General features: G+C 33.0%; 2 protein-coding genes across 2 annotated transcripts in view; one reads left to right on the top strand and one right to left on the bottom strand.

Moving 5' to 3' along the window:
• The window catches only part of LOC143200986 (follicle-stimulating hormone receptor), a 233562-nt gene that overhangs the window by 80844 nt on the left and 131385 nt on the right, over positions 1 to 21333 (bottom strand). The window lies entirely within an intron of this gene.
• LOC143200983 (rifampicin phosphotransferase) overlaps positions 6432 to 21333 on the top strand; it is an 84374-nt gene continuing 69472 nt past the window's right edge. Inside the window, exons 1-3 of the mRNA XM_076411798.1 lie at positions 6432 to 6689; positions 13689 to 13820; positions 19369 to 19499. Of these exons, the coding sequence (XP_076267913.1) occupies positions 13712 to 13820; positions 19369 to 19499 (240 nt within the window). The 5' untranslated portion in view covers positions 6432 to 6689; positions 13689 to 13711. The remainder of the gene's footprint in view (positions 6690 to 13688; positions 13821 to 19368; positions 19500 to 21333) is intronic.

Here is a 21333-nt window from a genome sequence, read left to right as displayed (position 1 = left end):
TATTTCAGTCGCTATTTTTGGTTCGACTGTTTTTACTAGTAACTGTTTTCAGTCGCTATTTTCGGTCCGACTGATTTTATTACTATTTACTATCGACTGATTCAGTCATGTACTTCTAGTTGTTTTTTTCGGTTCTACTAGTTCATTTGACTGATTTTTAACGTTCTGGCCTTCCGTCCTAGCCGTGACCTTGAAAGTAATGCGCCAAATTTATGCTTATATAGATTTAGACATATGTAATATATGTGGTTTTATGTTTTTTTTTGTAGTTTGCTTGTGAATAACTATATATTGTAAATTAATATAGCAGCATTTTGGAACGCTAGTTTTCGAGGGCAAAATAATTCGACCGTTTGAATTACGAAATCGCCGAAAAATGGACGCATTTGGAGAAATAGAAAGTGCTGCTTCACCAATACAATGGACCGTGACAAAAATCCATGAATTGGGCTTCGAATTGCTTCCTCATCCACCGTATTCTCTAGATCTGACCGCCGGCGACTATTTCCTATTCTCAGATCTTAAAAGAATGCTCGCTGGTAAGAAAGTTTTGTCGAATGAGGAGGTGATCGCCGAAACTGAGGCCTATTTTGAATCAAAGGACCAATCGTACTACAAAAATGGTATAGAAAAGTTGGAGTGTCGGTATAATCAGTGTATCACCCTTAGAGAATTATGTTGAATAAAAAAACTAATTTTGCCAAAAAAATGTGTTTTATTATGGTGAGCCGGGGCTTATTATATCAGATTTTACGGCATTGCATTTTAAGATTTTAAAAACGTGGATATTATTTTCTTAATAAAAACAGTTTCTGAGTTATAATTGATAAAATTATCTGATTTAATTAAACTTTCAATTACTAGGGTTATTTGTGTTACTACCAGTTTCAACTTTGCTTGTGTTTCTATTTCCATTTTATATTATCTTTAAATCTACGTTTATTCTTATAGAAACAACCTTGTTGTCTGTGCAGACATTGTCTTTACAATATTACGTACTAAAACGTCAGTATATATATATAGGATCTCATAAAATTTCCCCGAATTCTAGAGCGAGATACGCACAAACTCAAGTATTATCTCAGACCTGCCAAAGTCGAGCGCTATAATAGAGTTATTCTCTATTATCTCGAATGCCGCGTAGACGAGAATATGTTTGATAAAAACGGTATTAGCACGTCTAGAGGTTAATATCTTTCGTTGCTTCAATATTTCGATACAGGCCGATTTATTAAATTGCTAATATCGAAAATTGATGATATTTATTAGTGTTGGAAAGTATACACTGAAATTGACTATCGACTGTTTAGTAACTGACTACTTTTTACTATCGACTGTTTCAGTCGTACTTAGTTACTATTTTTGGTTCTACTTCATTCGACTGATTTTTAACGTTCTGGCTCTATCGTTCTAGCCACGACCTTGACAAAAATGCACCCAATTTATGCTTACATAGATTTATATATAATGTACGTAGTTTTATGATTTTTTTGATAGTGTACTTGTAAATAATAATATATTGTATATTAATATAGCAGCATTTTGGTACTATATTTTTCAAGATTGTTAATGTATGGGGTAAAAATATTAAAATTGGTAATGATAAATAGTAAAATATGTTTTTATGACAGTAATAGGTAATATTTCTATAATGTATCTAATTTTCTATGATTAGATATATGTTTAATTTTTATATAATATTTATGGTTATTGTACTTCTTTAGTTTTTAGGTTTTGATCAAATTCTATTGTATAGTCTATATTTATTATAGTATATTACTTACAAATAGCAATTAACACATTAAAATATGATAAAGCATTTGTGGGTTATTATTCCATTCCACAGAAAAATTCCATTCCTTTTTCAAATTCAACTGAACAACATTCAAATATAAAAGTAATTCTAGTTAGTTTAAAATTAAATTATAAATTGGATGTTATGTAGTATTATTATAATAGTATTCGGGAATTATTTTTTTCGGTTTCTTTTTTAAAGTTAGTACGTAAAGGAATTTATACATCTTCGTCTCGCTTATACTACCATTGGAAAATATAACCACATATAAATATAACTGCCCCAAGCAATTATCTCCGCCCTTTTCTCTCTCTCTATTTATTCAGGAAAGGATTCGTACATCTTCGTCTGACATCACGAATTGAAATAAAAAGTTGAACCATGCATTTGGCTGAAAATAGTAATTACTATTTTCAGTCGCTAGTGTTTTAACTATCGACTTTTTCGACTGTCTTCAATCGATAAGTCCCAACGCTAATATATATATATATATATATATATATATATATATATATATATATATATATATATATATGTATATATATATATATATATATATATATATATATATATGGGATTGGGGAAAAAGAATTTTTTACACTGTCTTCAAAGCATGTGCACCTTCCAATGATAATTAGCGTTAGCTATATAATGGAATAATAATATTATAGCTTATTATTGGTTTTTGTGCAATCTGACTATAGATAAACTCCATGAACATTAATTTATTTTGCATAATTTTTGTTTTTCAGGTTTATGTCCAATTTTATATTGTCACTGGCGTGTCGTAATTTTTGTGTTGATTCCTTGCTATTGCCTTCAACAGCAACGATCAGCAGTGTCATCACCAAATTTTTCATTTGTGTTTTATCACTTATGTAAAATAGGTCATAAATTGACCCCAATACACTTGTGATACTCTCTTTTAAGACAAGGGCTGAAAGGTCCGGGGGGTAACAAAGAAAACGCGGTTTTCTTTTTCAAAATTGGCTTTATTCACCAACGTAATCTCCATCAAGAGCCACACAATCATTTCAATGCCACTTTTGTACAATAATTTTGTACACCAGTTTTTGTCTACTCAGATGACGATCGTTCTGATTCCGGAGTTAAGTGATGGATTCATATATATATATATATATATATATATATATATATATATATATATATATATATATATATATATATATATATATATATATATATATATATATATGATTATGGGTTTTGAAATTATCATAATTTCAGCCATCTTCCAAACCACTGTGATATATTTTAAGCGAAATGACAATTAGTTAATAGGTGAGTTTTATAATTCCTTTTCTTGATAGTTTTTGCAATAATTGTCATTTTGATCACAGCCTTTTGATTTTCTTGGATGCCAGCCTTTTTTAAAGAAATCTTTGCTCTATTAAAGAGTTCTCCCTCAATTTTGGTGGAGTCACTAAAGATGTCTGTGGTCTACGATTGCGGGCCAAATCGCTTGGTTTGGTATGGTTCCATTAGATATTCCCCAGGATGGACATTAGGCCCATTAAGTTTTGCCCTACATTGTTCCTTAGTGATGTTGCAAAATGAAATATATCTATTAATTTCAACATTTTTAAGAAATTCATCTTTAACATCGAAATTTCAGGAGCGAAAATGGACCAGATTGATTGTGATACTGTGATCATAAACACTACAACAATAACAGCATTCAAAGAGCGGTTGAAATCTTTGGAAAGTTTCAAAACGATAGGGGCGATTAGCCGCTCAGCTATTCCGTCAATAATTGATATTCCAGAATCTGAATTTCCTGATGATGAATCAAAAATGGACGAATTGCGAACGGCTATAAAACCGTTCAACGGTCAAAACCTGTGGAGGAACACTTGGTTATGGGAGAAAGTATCATCAACATGGAAGAAAGTAATAATTGTCAAACCAATGAGATTTGAAATACCTCGTGAGTCGGCTTCGTTGGCGCAGTGATCAAGACGATAAAACGGCCCATCTACTGTTTCGATAGTCGCCGTTTCGAATCCAGCTGGTGCATGTATGTACGTGATGTTTGTGATTGTAATTCTAATTATATTTAGGAAACAGTGGAAAATCCAAAACCATCCCAGTCACGCCAGTAACCCGGCGGGGTATGACCGTATGTCTTCTGGGATGATCTTGTTGTTGATCACTGGTTAGTCGGTAGGCTTAATGCCGAGGACCGTGGTTCAAAGCCCTCGTTAAATTGTAGGTCCAGTCCAGATAAACTCTCGCTGGTAAAAAGGTAATTTAAAAATATATAAAATACTCTGAATTTATATGCATTAAGTTATGTATATTGCTGTATGGCCTGGATACTGTTACAGTTTGGCATGTGTAAGTTTGAAGTCAAATGCCATGCTTAATTTGTTGTTAATAAGCCAAGAAAATATTTTGCGTAGTCCAACTAATGCTGACTCTGAGACCACTCTTTTCGTTGGTTCATTTGAATTGCCCTACAAATACATATGATCAATTATTCTATAACCAGATTGTTTGTATGGCTTGTTTATGACGCCATTTTTGTGTGTCTGACTAGGATTAGCATTTTTGTATCTTAATTATAATGATTATTATTTTATTATAATGTATTTTCATTCTCGAAAGTGTTGTGTATCCAATGTATGTGCGAAAAAAACCAAATGTCGTTTTCCCAGCCTTAACAGCTTAAACAGCCCAAGTTAGTTAGGTTAAAGATGAGTTTGTGACTTGGCATTGCTTTTACCTGGTACGTATACAATTATTTGTATAGAGCATTTGTGTTCCTATATATGTATATTGTTTTTGCAGGAATATAATATAAGAAATCACGAAAATATTATCCACACTTTAAAACCAAATTGTGTTCAAATGGGGCGATGGCAAAATTACATTGAAGGTAAATGTGTATATATATTACATGAAAAGTTTTAGTAGAAATGCAAATGCAATTAAGTAAAAACTTAATTATTGAAGGATTTCGTTTGCTTGAAACAAATATATATTGGTTAAGATACGTTTAATATTTTTTACAGGTGCCTGTAATGGTAATATAAACTAACCAATAAACTTTAGCGAGATGACGTTCTTGGCGCCTTCCTGCTAAGACCATGCAAAATAATTTTGAAATTATACGTATTAAGGTAATAGTCAATATATTACTCTATGGTCAAATTCTACATGTTTCGCCCTAAGATCGTATTAGAAATTAAGTAAATTTCGTTTAAATGCAACAATCAGAACACAAAATGAGGAACAAATTACGATAGGTAGATTACAATGATTTGGGCATCTCTTTTGTATGAAAAGTTGAAATTCCTCATATATTTCAGACGAGAGTAGAAAGCCTCTACATAAGTTGTTGACCGGCTAGAACTGCACATGCACATCTGTTCTAATCTAGCCTGGCAGTTTTCTCAACTACGAATCCTTGTTCTATATACGCCTTGTTGTTTACCAGAGTTGTGGTTAGAAATTATTTCAGAGGGATAATTAGCGGCAGATAATGCGAAAATAAGGGTATAAGGGTATATTATCATTCCATAACACTAATTTTGTAGATTGTTATGGAACAAAGAGTATATTTTTATATTAAGTAATATGGAAACAAAACTTATTTGAAAATTATAGTAAAGATAAGAATGAAATATGATCATATTTGTATACGTTTTCTGTCTATTTGTTATTATACTTATATCTTCCTGATTTTACAGATAGTTCAAAAGATGGAAAAAGCTAAATGTTTAAATGAAGTGTCATGAATTTTCAGGATAGTGTAAGTATTAAGGTGTACTAGTGGTTGGAATAAATTAATAACATATGGTTTGAAGCTTTGTGATTTATTATTTCTTTCCGTTTATATAACTTCTCGGAGCAGATAAATAATGCCGAAATATTATATTATTTAACAAATTTTATTGCAATAAATGCAATAAAATAAATAAATAAAATGTAATCTAAGCAATACATATTTAGATACATACATACAAACCATATAAATAAAGTATTAAAACAAATAATAGATTTGGATAGAATAGAATACATTTATAAAAGGAAGAACCCTATCAAACAAGACAGTAGGTTGTTTGTTTATATACTTACTAAATTTAGATTGAACTCTTCCCCACCCCACCTATGAGGCAGAGTTCCAGGCGCGTTTTTTTTTTAATTTAGTGCGGGTGTCCCCTGTAGGCCTAATCCACCTTTTCTAAGTATTCATAATATATTGCACCCTTGGTACTGTTTTACGCTTGGGTACTGGTTTGAGTTTTGAGTATTTGAAAAATATGAAAATTGGAAGAATATTCTAGAAGAAGTTCTAGAGGATAAACTTTCAGATATCGGTTAACAAGCCCACGCCCCCAAGCATAAGTTATAGATTGACGATGAAATGAGCAAAATATGAGAGTGATATTCCGCAGTTTCCATTTTCAAAGGGCAATTGGTTTTGAATGAGTAACCGAAGGACTTTCAAAGGTATATACTAGGGATTATTTACCTTTTAAACGCTCTATAGTATAGATGTCAGGCTTTAACTGCAACGATTAAGAATAAAGCGAAATTTCTGTTTTACCAATCTATTATCACAGTAAAAAATACTTTAAAATTAAATAGCATATCGAATATATACGTAATCAGTCTAATCACTAACTGGAACCGAGACAATAATACAGATAATTTCTATTCAGATATTTTAAAACGAAATTATCTAAATTGTAGTCGGCATCGTCTCTGTGAGACTTGTTTTGAATTTAGTGGTTCACAATCGCCGGGTTCTCGTGCTAGTTATTTCTGTTTTTGTTGGTGCTAAATTATTTTCGTCATATTTATGTTTGAAAGGGAAACGCATTCAGGGACAAACAACGATCACGATCGCGAACAAAATATAGAGGAGGTAATGATGATTTCTTGCTTTTAAATTCTATTTTCATTATTTCATTATTTATTCATTTTAATAAATTTAAGGCATATAATTATAACATTAATTTTTATTTTGCTGATGCTTGTCAGGGTTCATAATGGCTACTTCTGCGTCTTTTTAATTGTTTTCGGTTAAAATTTACGCGGTCTGCGTCTGATATGTACGAGAGTAAACAAACCTTTTTGTTGAAGATTAAAAATAATTGTGTCGAAAACGTGTTTATTTTTACAGAATATCGGATAATTATTTGTGTGATTATAACCTTTAGTTTCTCTACTGTTATGTATTATCTGTTCAAAATTAATTATATTTAGGTCGTCAAGTGCAAAGTGTCACACGTGGTTATCAACATCGAGATATATCGAGTAAATTAAGTAGGTTAACACTGATTAGTTTTACTTGAGTTTACGTCAATTGACACCTATATCGATTGCTTAAATCAAAACACATTGAAAATGTGTGAATTTAATTGTTAGTTATGACTCGCAAATCTCTTTTTCTATTCTGGAATCTCTGGAATTAAGAGGAGAAAACAATATATTTTCTCTTTCGTTTGTATAACTTAATGTTCAAAGACGAGTTTATTTATTTTAATAAATATTGTTACATATATACAAAATTAAAGAAGTAAAATAGAAATAATATAAAATCAATACGTAATGATGAAGAGAATTACGAAATGATTTGAAATGTTTTAGTAAATTATGTGTCTGGTTTGGCAAATGCCTATTCCATCATCAGACCTGACTGATAATATACAAAAGACATATAAGAATTCCACTGTCCTTGATGTGAGTTTGTACAGTGAAGAAAATCGTGATTCTGACTCTTTCTTTACAATTAACTATTACTTAACTTCTCCATTCTCAATAACACTTTCTCACCAATACTTTATTCTTCTCATTTTCCAACTCTTTCTCTCGGTGTGCATGCAAATTACTGTGAGACTGTCTTCTCGTCGTGGATGCACAGTGTTATTACTGAAGCTCTTCCCTCGGGTACTTGGTGGTGGTGGACAAGGCTGGTCCAAGAAACCCTTTTTTGGACCCCAATTCGCTGATAATATCGGGGTGGGAAACACTCTTCCATCTAGGAACTTCTCACGCTGATAAAACAGGTGCGTTTCGGACTCTAAGGAATTCCTTCTTTAAAGAATTGCCAAAAAATCCACGATTTCGGGTCTTCTTAATATTTATGGTTATAGGCACCATAAGGAGTCCTCTACCAGGTCTGCCATCCGACACGTTTCGTCTAGCCTCGGTACCGGAACCCTCGTTATCCTAAATACTCGACAACAAGCCGATGGATATCATCCTTGTTGAACAGGTCTGTTCTGTTTACTTGGTATCTTTTTGCCTGTCTATTTTCACCAAACGTTCAATATAATGTGAACGTTATGTTTTATATCAGGTCATAATTCCTTTTCATGTCATACATATTAGAAACTTTAGTTGAAAGGTCTAATAATTTAGACTTTCTAACAATAGAACCGAAAGAATTCTACAATTAGCGTAACTTACATTTACATGGCTGTCCCAACCATTCATAATAAATTTGCGTCGCAACAATTACTGACTGATTTAGAAAGGCGTCGGAAGAAATGACAAAGAAAGAACGACTTTAAGACTACTGACTAAAACCTAGCCATGACGAGAATAATATAAAAATAATTAATATATCAATTAAAATGTCTATGATTCATAAAAACATGCATTAGAGTAAACAAATATTTGTTTAGAGAGCAATGAGAGCAATAAATAATCATGTCATAAACCATCGAATGCTTATCAGTATTATCGTAATATTTAATATAGTTATTTATTGTCTATATACACATATAACATTAAAATAAATAAATCATGGTAATGTAGTACTCGTAATATCTAAAGTATGATGATTAATTTTATTGAAAATTATATAAAGTACTTAAAGCTTATTAATTCGTACACTAAATGTGAGATGTGTATTTACAGAACAGTGTTTCTGATGCATCTTTAATCGATTCAGCAATATGTGGCTGGTAATGAGTGGCCCAATATAGAGTGGAGCCAATTAGAATGTAGTTAGCTAAGGTTGAAAAAGCTTGGCTGCTGCAATGATTAACGTGACAAGGTGGCTCTCCTACTGCTGTGACAACTGAGTTCGAATACCACTGAGAAATAATTTCAAATCTATATAGGCTGTTTTATTAACTTTTATTGCCAATAGTAAGAGTGTAAAATCCGACGCATCCCAAACCCACCTACGTTAAGCAGTACGTAGTATACATAAAGTTAAAAAAACTATTATTGCAGAAAAAATTGTTTACGAATGTAAATTCGTAATGGTAAATCATGCCTTCAACTGCCAGACACATTCTATAATGGCAAACCTAAGTGAAGCTGTTTCCGAGACAGCCAGACAGCTTCCACTGAAAGTGCTGTAAGTGCAAGCAAAAAGGTAAATGTGTACAAAAGCTAGTACGAGAGCGATAGATATAATGAGGTGGTGTAGGTTTACTAAAATTTCTTCTCGCACATTTTCACATAATGATATCACATATCACAGACGCCGTATTATACGTATGACAGTATAATTTATTTTATTATTAAAAACGAATGCGAGTGCGACTATTACTTAGGTTTATTAGATAATATTATTATATAGAAATTGCAAATATCTTCTTCATTTTACCTTTAACACATTAATAAAAATGAAATATGCCGGTTTGGTGGCGCAGTGGTAAAAGCGATAGAACGGTCCTCCTACTGTTGTGATAGCTGCGGTTTCGAATCCCGCTGGGGCATGGTCGTAAATTTATATTTGTGATTGTTTAAAATTTGTGATTGCCCTAGTCACGCCAGTAACCAGGCTGGGTAAGACCGGATATCTTCTGGGATTATTTCTAAAGTTGGTCACTCGCCAGTCGGTAGCCTTAATGCTGAGGACCGTGGTTTGGAGCTCACGTTAAACTTTAGGTCCAGTCCAGATAAACCCATAATTGGTAAAAGGAGACTTAATATCGTAAATGTACATTTTATTATGTATTTGAAATTGAAGGCTGAATATAATTTCCGTATATAAATATATATATAGCTATATATCTGTCATTTTTCACTGTCATCTGTCAGTATCATCTCTCATCTGTCACTTTCACTATCATCAATCCTCTGTCACTTTCACAATTCTAATAAATTAGACCCTCTAACAATAGAACCGAAAGAATTCTACAATTAGCGTAACTTACATTTTACAGGGCTGTCCCAACCATTCATGATAAATTTGCGTCGCAACAATTATCTTTACAAAAATTGTAGAGTTAGAGTTCAAAGGCAATTTAAATAATTTTTAACTCAATATTTAAATAAATAATAAACGTATTCGAACAACTTTCTGACGTCTCCCTCGTCACATACCCTCGATTAATCCGGCCGTAAATCAGACACGTCATCAGACGAGCTTATTTCAGCATATTTCCACTTGAAAGCCACCTGAAAATGTAAACAAATCAAATTCGATACGCCAACGAGAGGGGTTCATAAATATTAAGCAATTCGTTACCGTAATGTCTAATATTCCTTAATTATAAAGCGCTTTCTTCACGACTCGGTGTTTTAGGTAAAAACAAAAGATCAATAAAACAAATATTTACTGGGCTTAAAATTCGAATGCGAGGTTATTTTTTCTAAATGTTATAGAGATATCGCTATAACTTCAAATAAAAACCAAATAACTCACCTTATAACAGGTCAAATGAAAAGTCCCCGGCCTGACACATAGATGGCGCCACTAGAATTAAATACATATGTTTTTTAGATAGCCCTAACCGTCAAAAGATGCGTGTATAAATTTGACAGCTGTCGGATCATTAGTTTGTGAATTATAGCATTATGAATGAAGCAACTTTTGTTATTGTGAAAAAATGGATAAAAAGCGATAGATAGATAAATTTCGCATGTTCATAAGATATTGCCTTTTGAAGAGAAAAAATACAGTTGAAGCAAAAATTTGGCTTGATGCCGAGTTTCCGGACACTGCCCGAGTAAAATCAACCATCAAAGATTGGTATGCTAAGTTTAGACGTGGTGAAATGAGTACCGAAAACGGTGAACGCAGTGGACGCCTAAAAGAGGTTGTTACCGATGAAAACATTTAAAAAATCCACAAAATATTTTTATATGACCGTAAATTGAAATTGCATGAAATAGCAGACACTCTAAAGATATCAACTGAATATGTATATCATATAATTCCCAAATATTTGGGTATGAGTAAGCTTTGTGCAAAGTGGGTGCCTCGCGAGCTCACTTTTGACCAAAACAACGACGAGTTAATGATTCAGAGCAGTGTTTGATAAGCGTTTGATAAGTGTTTGAGCAGCGTAATAAACCCGAGTTTTTGCGTCGATATGTGACAATGGATGAAACACGGCTCCACCGTTTCACTCCGAAGTCCAATCGGTAGTCATACGAGTGGACCGCACACGATGAACCCGCTCCAAATCGTGGGAAAACGCAACAGTCGGCTGGCAAGGTTATGGCGTCTGTATTTTTAGATGCGCATGGAATAATTTTCATTGACTACCTTGAAAAAGGAAGGACCATCAAGAACGACTATTACATAGTGTTATTGTATTTACATAGTCTTATTGTTTCCTCATCCACCGTATTCTCCAGATCTGCCTCCAGAGACTATTTCCTATTCTCAGATCTCAAAAGAATGCTCGCTAGGAATAAATTTTCGTCAATTGAAGAGGTGATCGCCGAAACTGAGGCCTATTTTGAAGCAAAGGACAAATCGTACTACAAAAATAGTATCGAAAAGTTGGAGGGTCGCTATAATCAGTGTATCACCCTTCAAGGGAATTATATTGAATAAGAAAAACTAATTTTGCCAAAAAAATATATTTTACTATGGCAGGCGGGGGACTTTTCAATTGCCTTACTAATATGGTTATTTTTTAATATAACTTGTTTAATTTTGAGAAGAGGGCCTTTATTTTATTCCATGGTATAGTAGTAGATCTACGAATCATAATTATTATTAATATTACTGATATTATTTATGTTCCTTTATTTTGCGCTTAACAACCTCTTTTGAACCGTTTCCATTACCATTTTTGGGTTTCGAAGTTACCAGAAAAAAGTGGTAATATAAGACAGAAGAGGAACAAAGGAAGAATAACTAATTATTCATTAGGAGTAGATATAGATGAGAGTACCGAAGTCACCGATGCTCTACTGAGAGACGGAATTAATGAATGGTGATGGGGGTAAAAGATGGGGTAAATACTTCGTATTCGTTGAGAAGAAGGATCGATTTTGTCAGGGAGGATTTTTAAAGTAGGACTAGTAATTTTCGAAATAGCGGTAGTTTTAGATGTGCTTTTGACTGCATTTACAAAATTTAAGGGATCGCTTTTTACTAATGATTTAGCTTTGATTTTTTCTTGAAAATATGAATTTGTTTCTGTCACCATCAGTATTGATGTCCAACAGCATTCTGATTTGTTAAGTTGTAAAGTATTTCCTTTTCTGAGCTAGCAAATCGAAACAAGGAGAGAGAGGATTGGAGATTCCTTTGCAACAATTTAAAGTCGAATGAGTAGCCACCATAGCATTAGTGTTAACAATCTGAGTTATTTACAAAATCTAACTTTACTGTTTTAATGTCTTTATTGACAGCAATACGAAAGAGTACCATTCCTTAAGGTTTCAACTCAGCCAATTTCGCCTAGGTATCCATCAATACTGTTAATTATTAGAAATAAAGATTTAAGTTTTAGTGAGTCGTCTGCTGCAGACACTATAAAATATACGTGAAAAACAATCTGAAACAATTAATTAATAACATTAGAATTTAATTAGAAGACAGATAGATAACATAGATTAGATAACATTAGAAGTTAATTGGTTTTTCATTTCTTTATAATCAACAATTATTGAATTTGTTGCTTTATTAAAGATCGTGGTCCTTCAAAGATCCCAATTTGAAATTGCACTAGTACATAATACAGCAATTGTCATTTATATATACCACTAAACACAATTATTTTATTTCTTTAAAGACCCACAGAGAATAAATATTTTAATGTTTAAGGATAAGGCCTTAGTTAATACTCATAATCATTTTGTGCAGTCATTTGTATAGAGATATTTACTACAATTAAAAATGATTTTGAATTCGCATAGATTCTTGCTACAGTGAATAAAATTTTAATTAAAAAAGTGATATATTACTATATAATTATATATATATATATATATATATATATATATATATATATATATATATAATATATATATAATAAAGTTGGAAAACACATATGAAAGTGAATTTTTTTCTATTTTATTATTTATTATTTTATTAGCATTTGTTCTATTTTATGTTACAACCTTCTATTAATTTTCCAATAAACTTTACAATGATTTTTCTCTATTGAAATTTCTGGTACATATTAACTAATCACTTTATCGCCCTATTGTGGTTATGTAAAAAAATATCTCATGAGCTTATATTGAAACATAATTCTTAGGTGATTTATGATGAGAAAACAAAAATAATGATAAAAAAGGGCTATCTAAAACTTTTAAGATGACTTTATATGTATATAGCATATAAATAACTATGATCCTAACATTGATCCTATTTTATGTGACATGCAACAATAAAATTTGCATCGGTTAATTAATCTTAATCCATTGAAAATTGATGTAGTATCACTGTAGCTGTATAACTGATAAAAAAATGTCTTATATTACAAAGGCAAAATCATAATATTTAAAAGAAAAGTCTAAATTATGTGTTAAAAGAAATTAGATTTTCGCTGTCTAAAAAATGTGATGTCAAATCGAATAGTAGAATTTTTAAAATTTCGAATCTAAACCCCAATTTGTGCGTTTAAGATAAAATAAATATGAATCATCCAAGTATAAGATAACCATTTAATTATTTAAATGAATTTTAAAATATATCAGATCTTATCTTTTTCAGAAACTGCCGAAATCATCTACGAAATGGACTTGTACAATTTGCTCAATATACAACTTTTTTTAATTATACCATTTGTATGTTACGTATTATTCTTTAGGAAGAACAATGGAAGAAATATCTACACTAACAGAGGTGAGTAGAAAAGCATTTTACGTTATAGTCGAACCCATATAATTTTAAAAACGATTTTTGTTTTATCTTATCAACATTATTTCATGCATTTAAAAGACGAAAATAAAGAATTTAGTTACTAGACACTTATGTGCTCAGATAAGACCCAGGCAAGTGTTTACGTTGCTATTGAAACAAAAAAAACAGATTCTAAGGATAAATAGTTGTTATAAGTGTTATCTCTATTTTTAAAATAGCGATTTCATATATATGATATGGTTATGATAAGTACTTATAAAAGAAAGTGGAATTTCTTAGATTTATCCATGTGTTTATATATATTTTAAACTGTCTGTTTACCCGCTAGAGGTTTATTTAGACTGGACCCACAGTTTAATGTGGGCTCCGAACCACGGTCCTCGCATTAAACCTACCGACTGGCGAATGACGAACTTAGAAATTATTCCAGAAAACATCCGGTCTTACCCAGCCTGGTTACTGGTGTGACTGGGATTATTTTCCTTATCGGATTTTACACTCTTGCCTAGGATAATAACAATTATTAAATAATCACAAACAAATTTACGACCATGCCCCAGCAGGATTCGAACCCGCAACAGTAGGACAGTCATGTTGCCTGTACCACTGCGCCACCAAGTCGGCATTTACCCATCCATATTGACTTTGTGTTGAACTAATTATTTCCCACCTAGGCAGTTTATAGTTGTATTAATATTATATGTTAGTAACGCCTCGCCTGTATCTTCGTCCCACAGTTTGCATTTAATGATCTCCTGAATAACACTGCTTTTACCCAAATCTCCATGTTATACCTTATATCAAGTGGTTTTCCAAGTTTTGCAATTCTTCTTTAGCCGCCTTATACTCTAAGTACAAGCTTTGTCAACATTCCGGTAGACTACGCTAGTTCCCAGTAACGTCAATCTGCCTTAGGTGGCTCTGCAAACGAAATCCACGAACTCGGGGTCTTTTTCAGAGCCTTGATGTTTCCAAATCGAAACATTTTTTGGCTAAGGATCTTTGAGTACCTTCAATCCATCTTTTTAACCTTAAAGCTTCAGCTGTGATACTTTTGCTTAAAGCCAACTTAATTACACTAAGAAATTGTTCGAATAACTGCGGATCGATTGCCATTCCAATGTCAACCTTTTGTTAATCTAATAAGTTGCATTTGAATTTCAAAGCACAATAATTTGTAAGTCGATATTTAAACATATGTTTTCAATACATACATTTTAATATGCAAATATTTATCGTTTATTGTTTGTTCCTGTTTCTTTTTATATTATGAAGTCTAATTTCTATCAACAAGGGTTTATCTGGACTGAACCTACTGCTTAACGTGGGCTCCCAACCACTGCTTTCGGCATTAACCGTATCGACTGGGTAGTAGCCAACTTAGAGACCATCCTGGAAGACATCCGGTCTTACCCAACCTGTTTACTGGCCGGATTGGATGGTTATTTCTTGTCGGATTTTCCACTGTTGCCTATTATGATATTTACAACTACAATCACAAACATAAAGTACATCCATGCCCCAGCAGGATTCGAACCTATGGGCCAACCAATTCGACATAAGTATTTTTGATATAGCTTGTATACTTGTACATCGCTTCATTTTGGATACATTTTCATGTCATAAACACATTTATTAAAGTGATTTTCTATGTTAATAATGTCAAATAAAACAAGAACTATTGATTAACATATAATTAATTATTTTATCATTTTGAAATGATATTTTGCATTATTACAGGGCTAAATTAACTCAAACCTCAACAAATGCCGCCACAAATATATGTTTATATAAAAATATAATTTCCATGTCACTACAGTATGATATTCGATATGCCTAACAACGCAGTATACGAAATATGCGACAAATTAACTTAATTTCCGATATAATTAATTAAATTTATAAACAAATCTACAGAATAAGAGCCTTGGAATATCGAATATTTATTTCAATATTTTATTTTTACTAGTTAAGTAAAACAAGGAAACAAAATGGATACAGATTTTTCGTGAAACTCTCCTTTGTTGTAAAATATAATTATTTATTAACGAATCAAAGAGAAAACTAACTTTCCGGTTCAACGGATTAAAATAAACTAACAAAATATATTCATAAATGCGTGTGCATATATTTTAGTTAGACGAACTTGCTGAATTATTTAATAAATAACTGCAAAAGCAGAACAAACAGCATTTATGTAAATAACAAATTTACGGAATACGGCCACTAAATTAACAAATAAACAATTCTCGAGTTTGTAAATATGTTTAAAGCAATTGTGAAGCTAAAACACTCCAGTACGCTCAAATAGTTGAGATTATAAAACAAAAGGCGAAGTTTAATCTTTCTTTCTTGTTTTTTCTCAAAACTTTCTAAACCAACTAACTCGTTATACAAACGCTAATAACGTATGCGATGCTTGTCAGCATTTGATTCAAAAATGCATTTTCGAGATTTATTACTTTTGTTGATTGAAGTCCTGAAGCCCATCAAGTCTTAAATTTGGCGATGTAAAAGTGGTGATTTTTTTTTCATGGACAAAAAATGGTCTGGATGACCAAAACACTTCAAATACTTTAAATTGCAAATAATTACAATGAATATCTAGCTCAAAATCTCATGGGATTTTCAGACAGCCGAGCAGTTGATTAATCAAATGCTTCTTTCAAAGTTTACTTGTGATGGGGAAGATCTAAAAGGAGAGAACTACAGGAATTTATTGGAAATGATATTTTGAACTATTTCATCATCGTTATTTTATTGTTATCCAGACAAAGAAGTATTTTCTGTGGCGTATTGTGACTGGCGATGAATATTGGATTTACTACCATAATCTTAAGCAGAAAAACTATCCACATGTACACAGAAGCAAAATGTTCATGAACACAAAATGTTGGTGTACGAAAAGAAAAGATAAGAGTTTCATAATTTTGCACAAGACAAGAAGATTTTACAGGTTACTGTTAAAGAAGATGATTTGGTATATTGTAATAAAGCTGCAGGGCTTCTTCAAGAACTAAGTTTTCCAGAAAATTCCAGTGAATGGAGACTTTTTATTGACACCTCAAAAATAAATTTGAAAGCCGTTTTGCTCCATAATGGTAATAAATACCCATCTGTGCCCGTTGCACATGCAACAAATATGAAGGAAAATTATGGAAACCTGGTGGTGTTACTCGAAAAAATTAAATATTCTCAGTGCTTATGGAATATTTTTGCTGAATTAAAAGCCGTCGCTATACTCACTGGATTACAAGGAGGATACACGAAGTCTCGATGATTTCTCTCTGAGTGGGACAGTCGCACAAGAGAAAAACATTACAAAGTGAAAACTTGGCCATTAAAAAAAAGCTTGACTCAGGCACTTGTTCTTGTTCAAAAATGTTTTTCAAAAACCTTTAGTGCCAAGTGATAACATTTTTCTGACACCGCTTCACATGAAGTTGGGACTCATGAAAAACTATTTGAAAGCTATGAACAAACATGGTGCAGATTTCCAATTTCTCAGAATAAAGTTTGCTCGAATCAGTGACGCGAAATTGAAAGAAGGAATTTTTGTAGGACCAGAGATACGTGAGCTTATGATGGACGAAGTTCTTAAATCAATCTAAATAAATATAAAAAAAATCATTATATAGAGTTATTGGACCGTCTGAAGGACGAAATCGCCGAAAAACGACCGCCTTTGAAGAAAAAGAATATGCTGCTTCACCAAGACAATGCACCGTGTCAAAAATCTATGAATTGGGTTTCGAATTGCTTCCTCGTCCATCGTATTCTCCAGATCGGGCCTCCAGCGACTATTACCTGTTTCCTATTGAATGCTCGCTGAGGTGAATGAAACTGAGGTCTATTTTGAAGCAAAGGACAGTTCATACTACAAAAATGGTATCGGAAAGTTGGAGGGTCGCTATAATCGTGTATCACTCTTGAAGGTATTTATGTTGAATAAAAAAAAATATTTTGCCAAAAAAATGTGTTTTACTATGGTAGTTCGGAGATTTTTCAAGTGACCTGTTATGTACCGTACACGATTGATGACCCTTTATTACTTTTCTGGTGAAACCACAATTCCTTCACTCTTCACAACTTCTAAGCTGTTTAGGCAAAAAAATTAGCAAATTAATATTTATATAATTCTTTTGAAAATATCTTTACAGAGTTCGGTAGAGTTTTATAAAGATCAGATCACATATTAGCCAGACAGGCAAGATCTAGCGATCCAAGTAATTGTATCAAAGCTCTTAAGCCTCTCTCAAAACTCTGTCAATGTTTGCTTGTTTGCTGTTATCAATTTTCAAACATTACTATTTTCTACTTATTTGCCTTAAAAGATGTTTAGTGTTAAAATAACAAAATTTAATTACATGTAAAATATTTTCATTAAGCAACAGGTGGAGCCAAAATCCCGCTACCAATTTGATTGCGCGCCATTTTGGTTATATGACGTTTGGCTCAGTTTCGCTTTAGCCATTGTGTTGTGTAGACGTTCAAATTTTATTATGGATAAATATACGCTACAAGAACGAGCAGAAATAGTAACAATACTTATTGAAAATAATCGTTCCATTATTGCCACGCAGCGGAAATTGCGTTAAAAATATCCTAATTATCCAGTGCCTCACAAAACCACAATTTACCGTTTACATGCGAATTTTCGACAGTACGATACGACAGCAAACAAGCTTCGTCCTGGAAAACAACGGACATCTCGTAACGCTAAAAATGTCACTCTGGTGCACGATTGTGTTGCAGAGTCTCCAGAAACATCAATTCGGAGACGTGGTTCCAGTTACACATTTCTGCACGCAGTTTAAGACGAATTTTGAAAATGTTGAGTATAGTAATGCAATCCTAAGGCTGTCTGGTAAAATAAAAGATTTTTCGTCTAAATTGATAATGAGGGATGAAACCCATTTTCTTCACATCTCACCAGTAAACAGAACAGCCGGTTTTGGGGAACACAGAATCCTCAATTAATTCATGAAACATCATTGAATGATTTTTTTGAAAATGACCTAGGTGTTGCAATTACTGTTACTGCTGAACGGCACCGAGAGATGATTCGAAATTTTCTTGTACCTGAAATGGAAGAGCAAGGACTAGAGGACATATAGTTTCAGCAAGATGGGGCCACAGCACACAGCTCGTTCAACAATTCAATTATTGAATAGCGTTTTGCTACGAAGAGTAATTTTGCGAAATGGCAATTTAACATAGGCAGCCAGATCTCCGGATTTAACAGCACCATACTTTTCCTTATGGGATTTTTACAATTACTACTAACTACAATTAATTAATACAATTTTCGCAATTTTATTTTTAGAAAGATTAATATTAATGACTGCAGTTTTATTTACAAGCGGGTTCCTAGATCAATCCTCGAGTTGCTAGCATAAACAATTTTGTTTTGGTGATCATTTACGATGCTCTTCTGTTGTTATAATTAATTATGTTCTCTTAGAAACAATGGCTTTTTTCTGTGATATATCGGCGAATCTATTATCAGCAGGTTTTTCTTTGTTTTCAGACTTGTTTTACCCCATTAAGTACTATTTGTCTCGGAGCAGGGTGAAGGATATACAGGAGAGCAGGAAAAAGAAGCGCGAAAAATTCGGGTTCGAATACGAACCGGATTTGAAAAAGTTCTCGTCAGAACAGGTAAGTTACACTAAATACTACTGTTTTCAATATATTATGGGTAAAAATACATTGTATATATCCTATAAATATATCACCAGATTTTAATTTATGGATATTTAACGTAAAATGTTTTCAAGTTATGCTACGTAGTAACAATTTTTATACGCATATTTCTGAATTACACTTGAGGTCCAATAAGTCGAACGGTATTTGTTATATTTTTGGCTAAAAATTCGTTTACAGTGATGATTTTGTGAAATGGTGTAACAGATCAAATGAAAAGGGCCCGGCCTGACACATAGATGACACTACTAGAACTAAATCCATATGTTTTTAGTTAGCGCTAATCCTCAAAAGATGCGTGTATAAATTTAACAGCTGTCGGATCATTAGTTTGTGAATTTTGAGTAAAGCAAGTGTTGTTACTGTGAAAAAAATGGATAAAAAGGAATTTCGCGTGTTGATAAAATATTGCTTTTTGAAAGGAAAAAATACAGTTGAAGCAAAAACTTAGCTTCATGCTGAGTTTCCAGACACTGCCCCAGGAAAATTAACCATCAAGGATTGGTGTGCTAAGTTTAGACGTGATGAAATTAGCACCGAAAACGGTGAACGTAGTGGACGTCCAAAAGAGGTTGTTAGAGACGAAATCATTGAAAAATATTGAAAAAGGAAGGATCATCAACAGCGACTATTACATATCTTTATTGGCCTTTAAGTGCTTCTTTACCAAGACAATGCACCGTGTCACGAGTCAGTGAAAACGATGGCAAAAATCCATGAATTGGGCTTCGAATTGCTTACTCATCTACCGTATTCTCCAGATCTGGCCCCTAAGAGGCTATTTCCTGTTCTCAGATCTCAAAAGAATGGTCGATGGGAAGAAAATTTCTTCGAATGAAGAGGTGATCGCCGAAACTAAGGCCTATTCTGAAACAACGGACAAATCCTACTACAAAAATGATATAGAAAAGTTGGAGGGTCGCTATAATCAGTGTATCACCATTGAAGGGAATTATTTTGAAAAGAAAAAAATGCCAAAAAAATTTGTTTTACTATGATAGGCCGGGGACTTTTCAATTAACCTGTTATTGTCGTGATACAAAATCCTAGAGTTTTATATAAGCAAATTTGTTCTCCTTCTTTAACATTTATAAGACTAATTAGAGCCACCATGTATTTCAATTTGGCATTTCAATCTCCCGTCACTACATCCATACCAACATTACACGCTTTGAACAACTTCACAGACGCACACCACATAATTCCGAATGAAAAATTCGGTTTCCGTGTCAAATTTTCATCAAACTGCTTGTGTCGCAGTAACAATCCACCAGCCATTAAAAAATGTCGAGAAACTGAAGCTATCTTTTTAGATGTTTCCAAAACTTTCGATCAAATATTGCACCACGGTCTAATTTTCAAAGCAAAACAGCTTGGTCTACCGAATAATCTAATCTACCTGATAGATTCATACTTGGACGGTAGGTCTTCTCAAGTGAGGATCGGTGACGCAGTCTCCCCTCGTAAATAGATTTCCGCAGGAGTCCCGCAAGGTGCTAGCCCCAGCCCAATTCAACCTCTATATGGCTGATTTTCCCACCCGGCATTTTCTGCAGATCGTTCAGCTTTCTTTAAAACCGGTTATAGTCCCAACGTAAATGATATATATTGCGTGGTTCAAATTCTGGCGGCTGCAGATAAACCCGAGCAAAACTCAGGCTATTCGGTTTCACTGCAAGAAGGAGTTCCGCGCCTATTGCCTCCAAATTGATAAAGTCTATAATTCCCTGGCTCCGGAAAGTATCATACCTCGGTCCCCAGTTCGACCGCAGATTTCAATGAGCAGCTC

The sequence above is a fragment of the Rhynchophorus ferrugineus genome, unplaced genomic scaffold, assembly GCF_030347505.1.
Source record: "Rhynchophorus ferrugineus isolate W39M unplaced genomic scaffold, kcgeb_rfMv2 rfM8, whole genome shotgun sequence".
Lineage (NCBI taxonomy): Eukaryota > Metazoa > Arthropoda > Insecta > Coleoptera > Curculionidae > Rhynchophorus > Rhynchophorus ferrugineus.
This window is presented reverse-complemented; position numbering and strand designations above follow the sequence as displayed.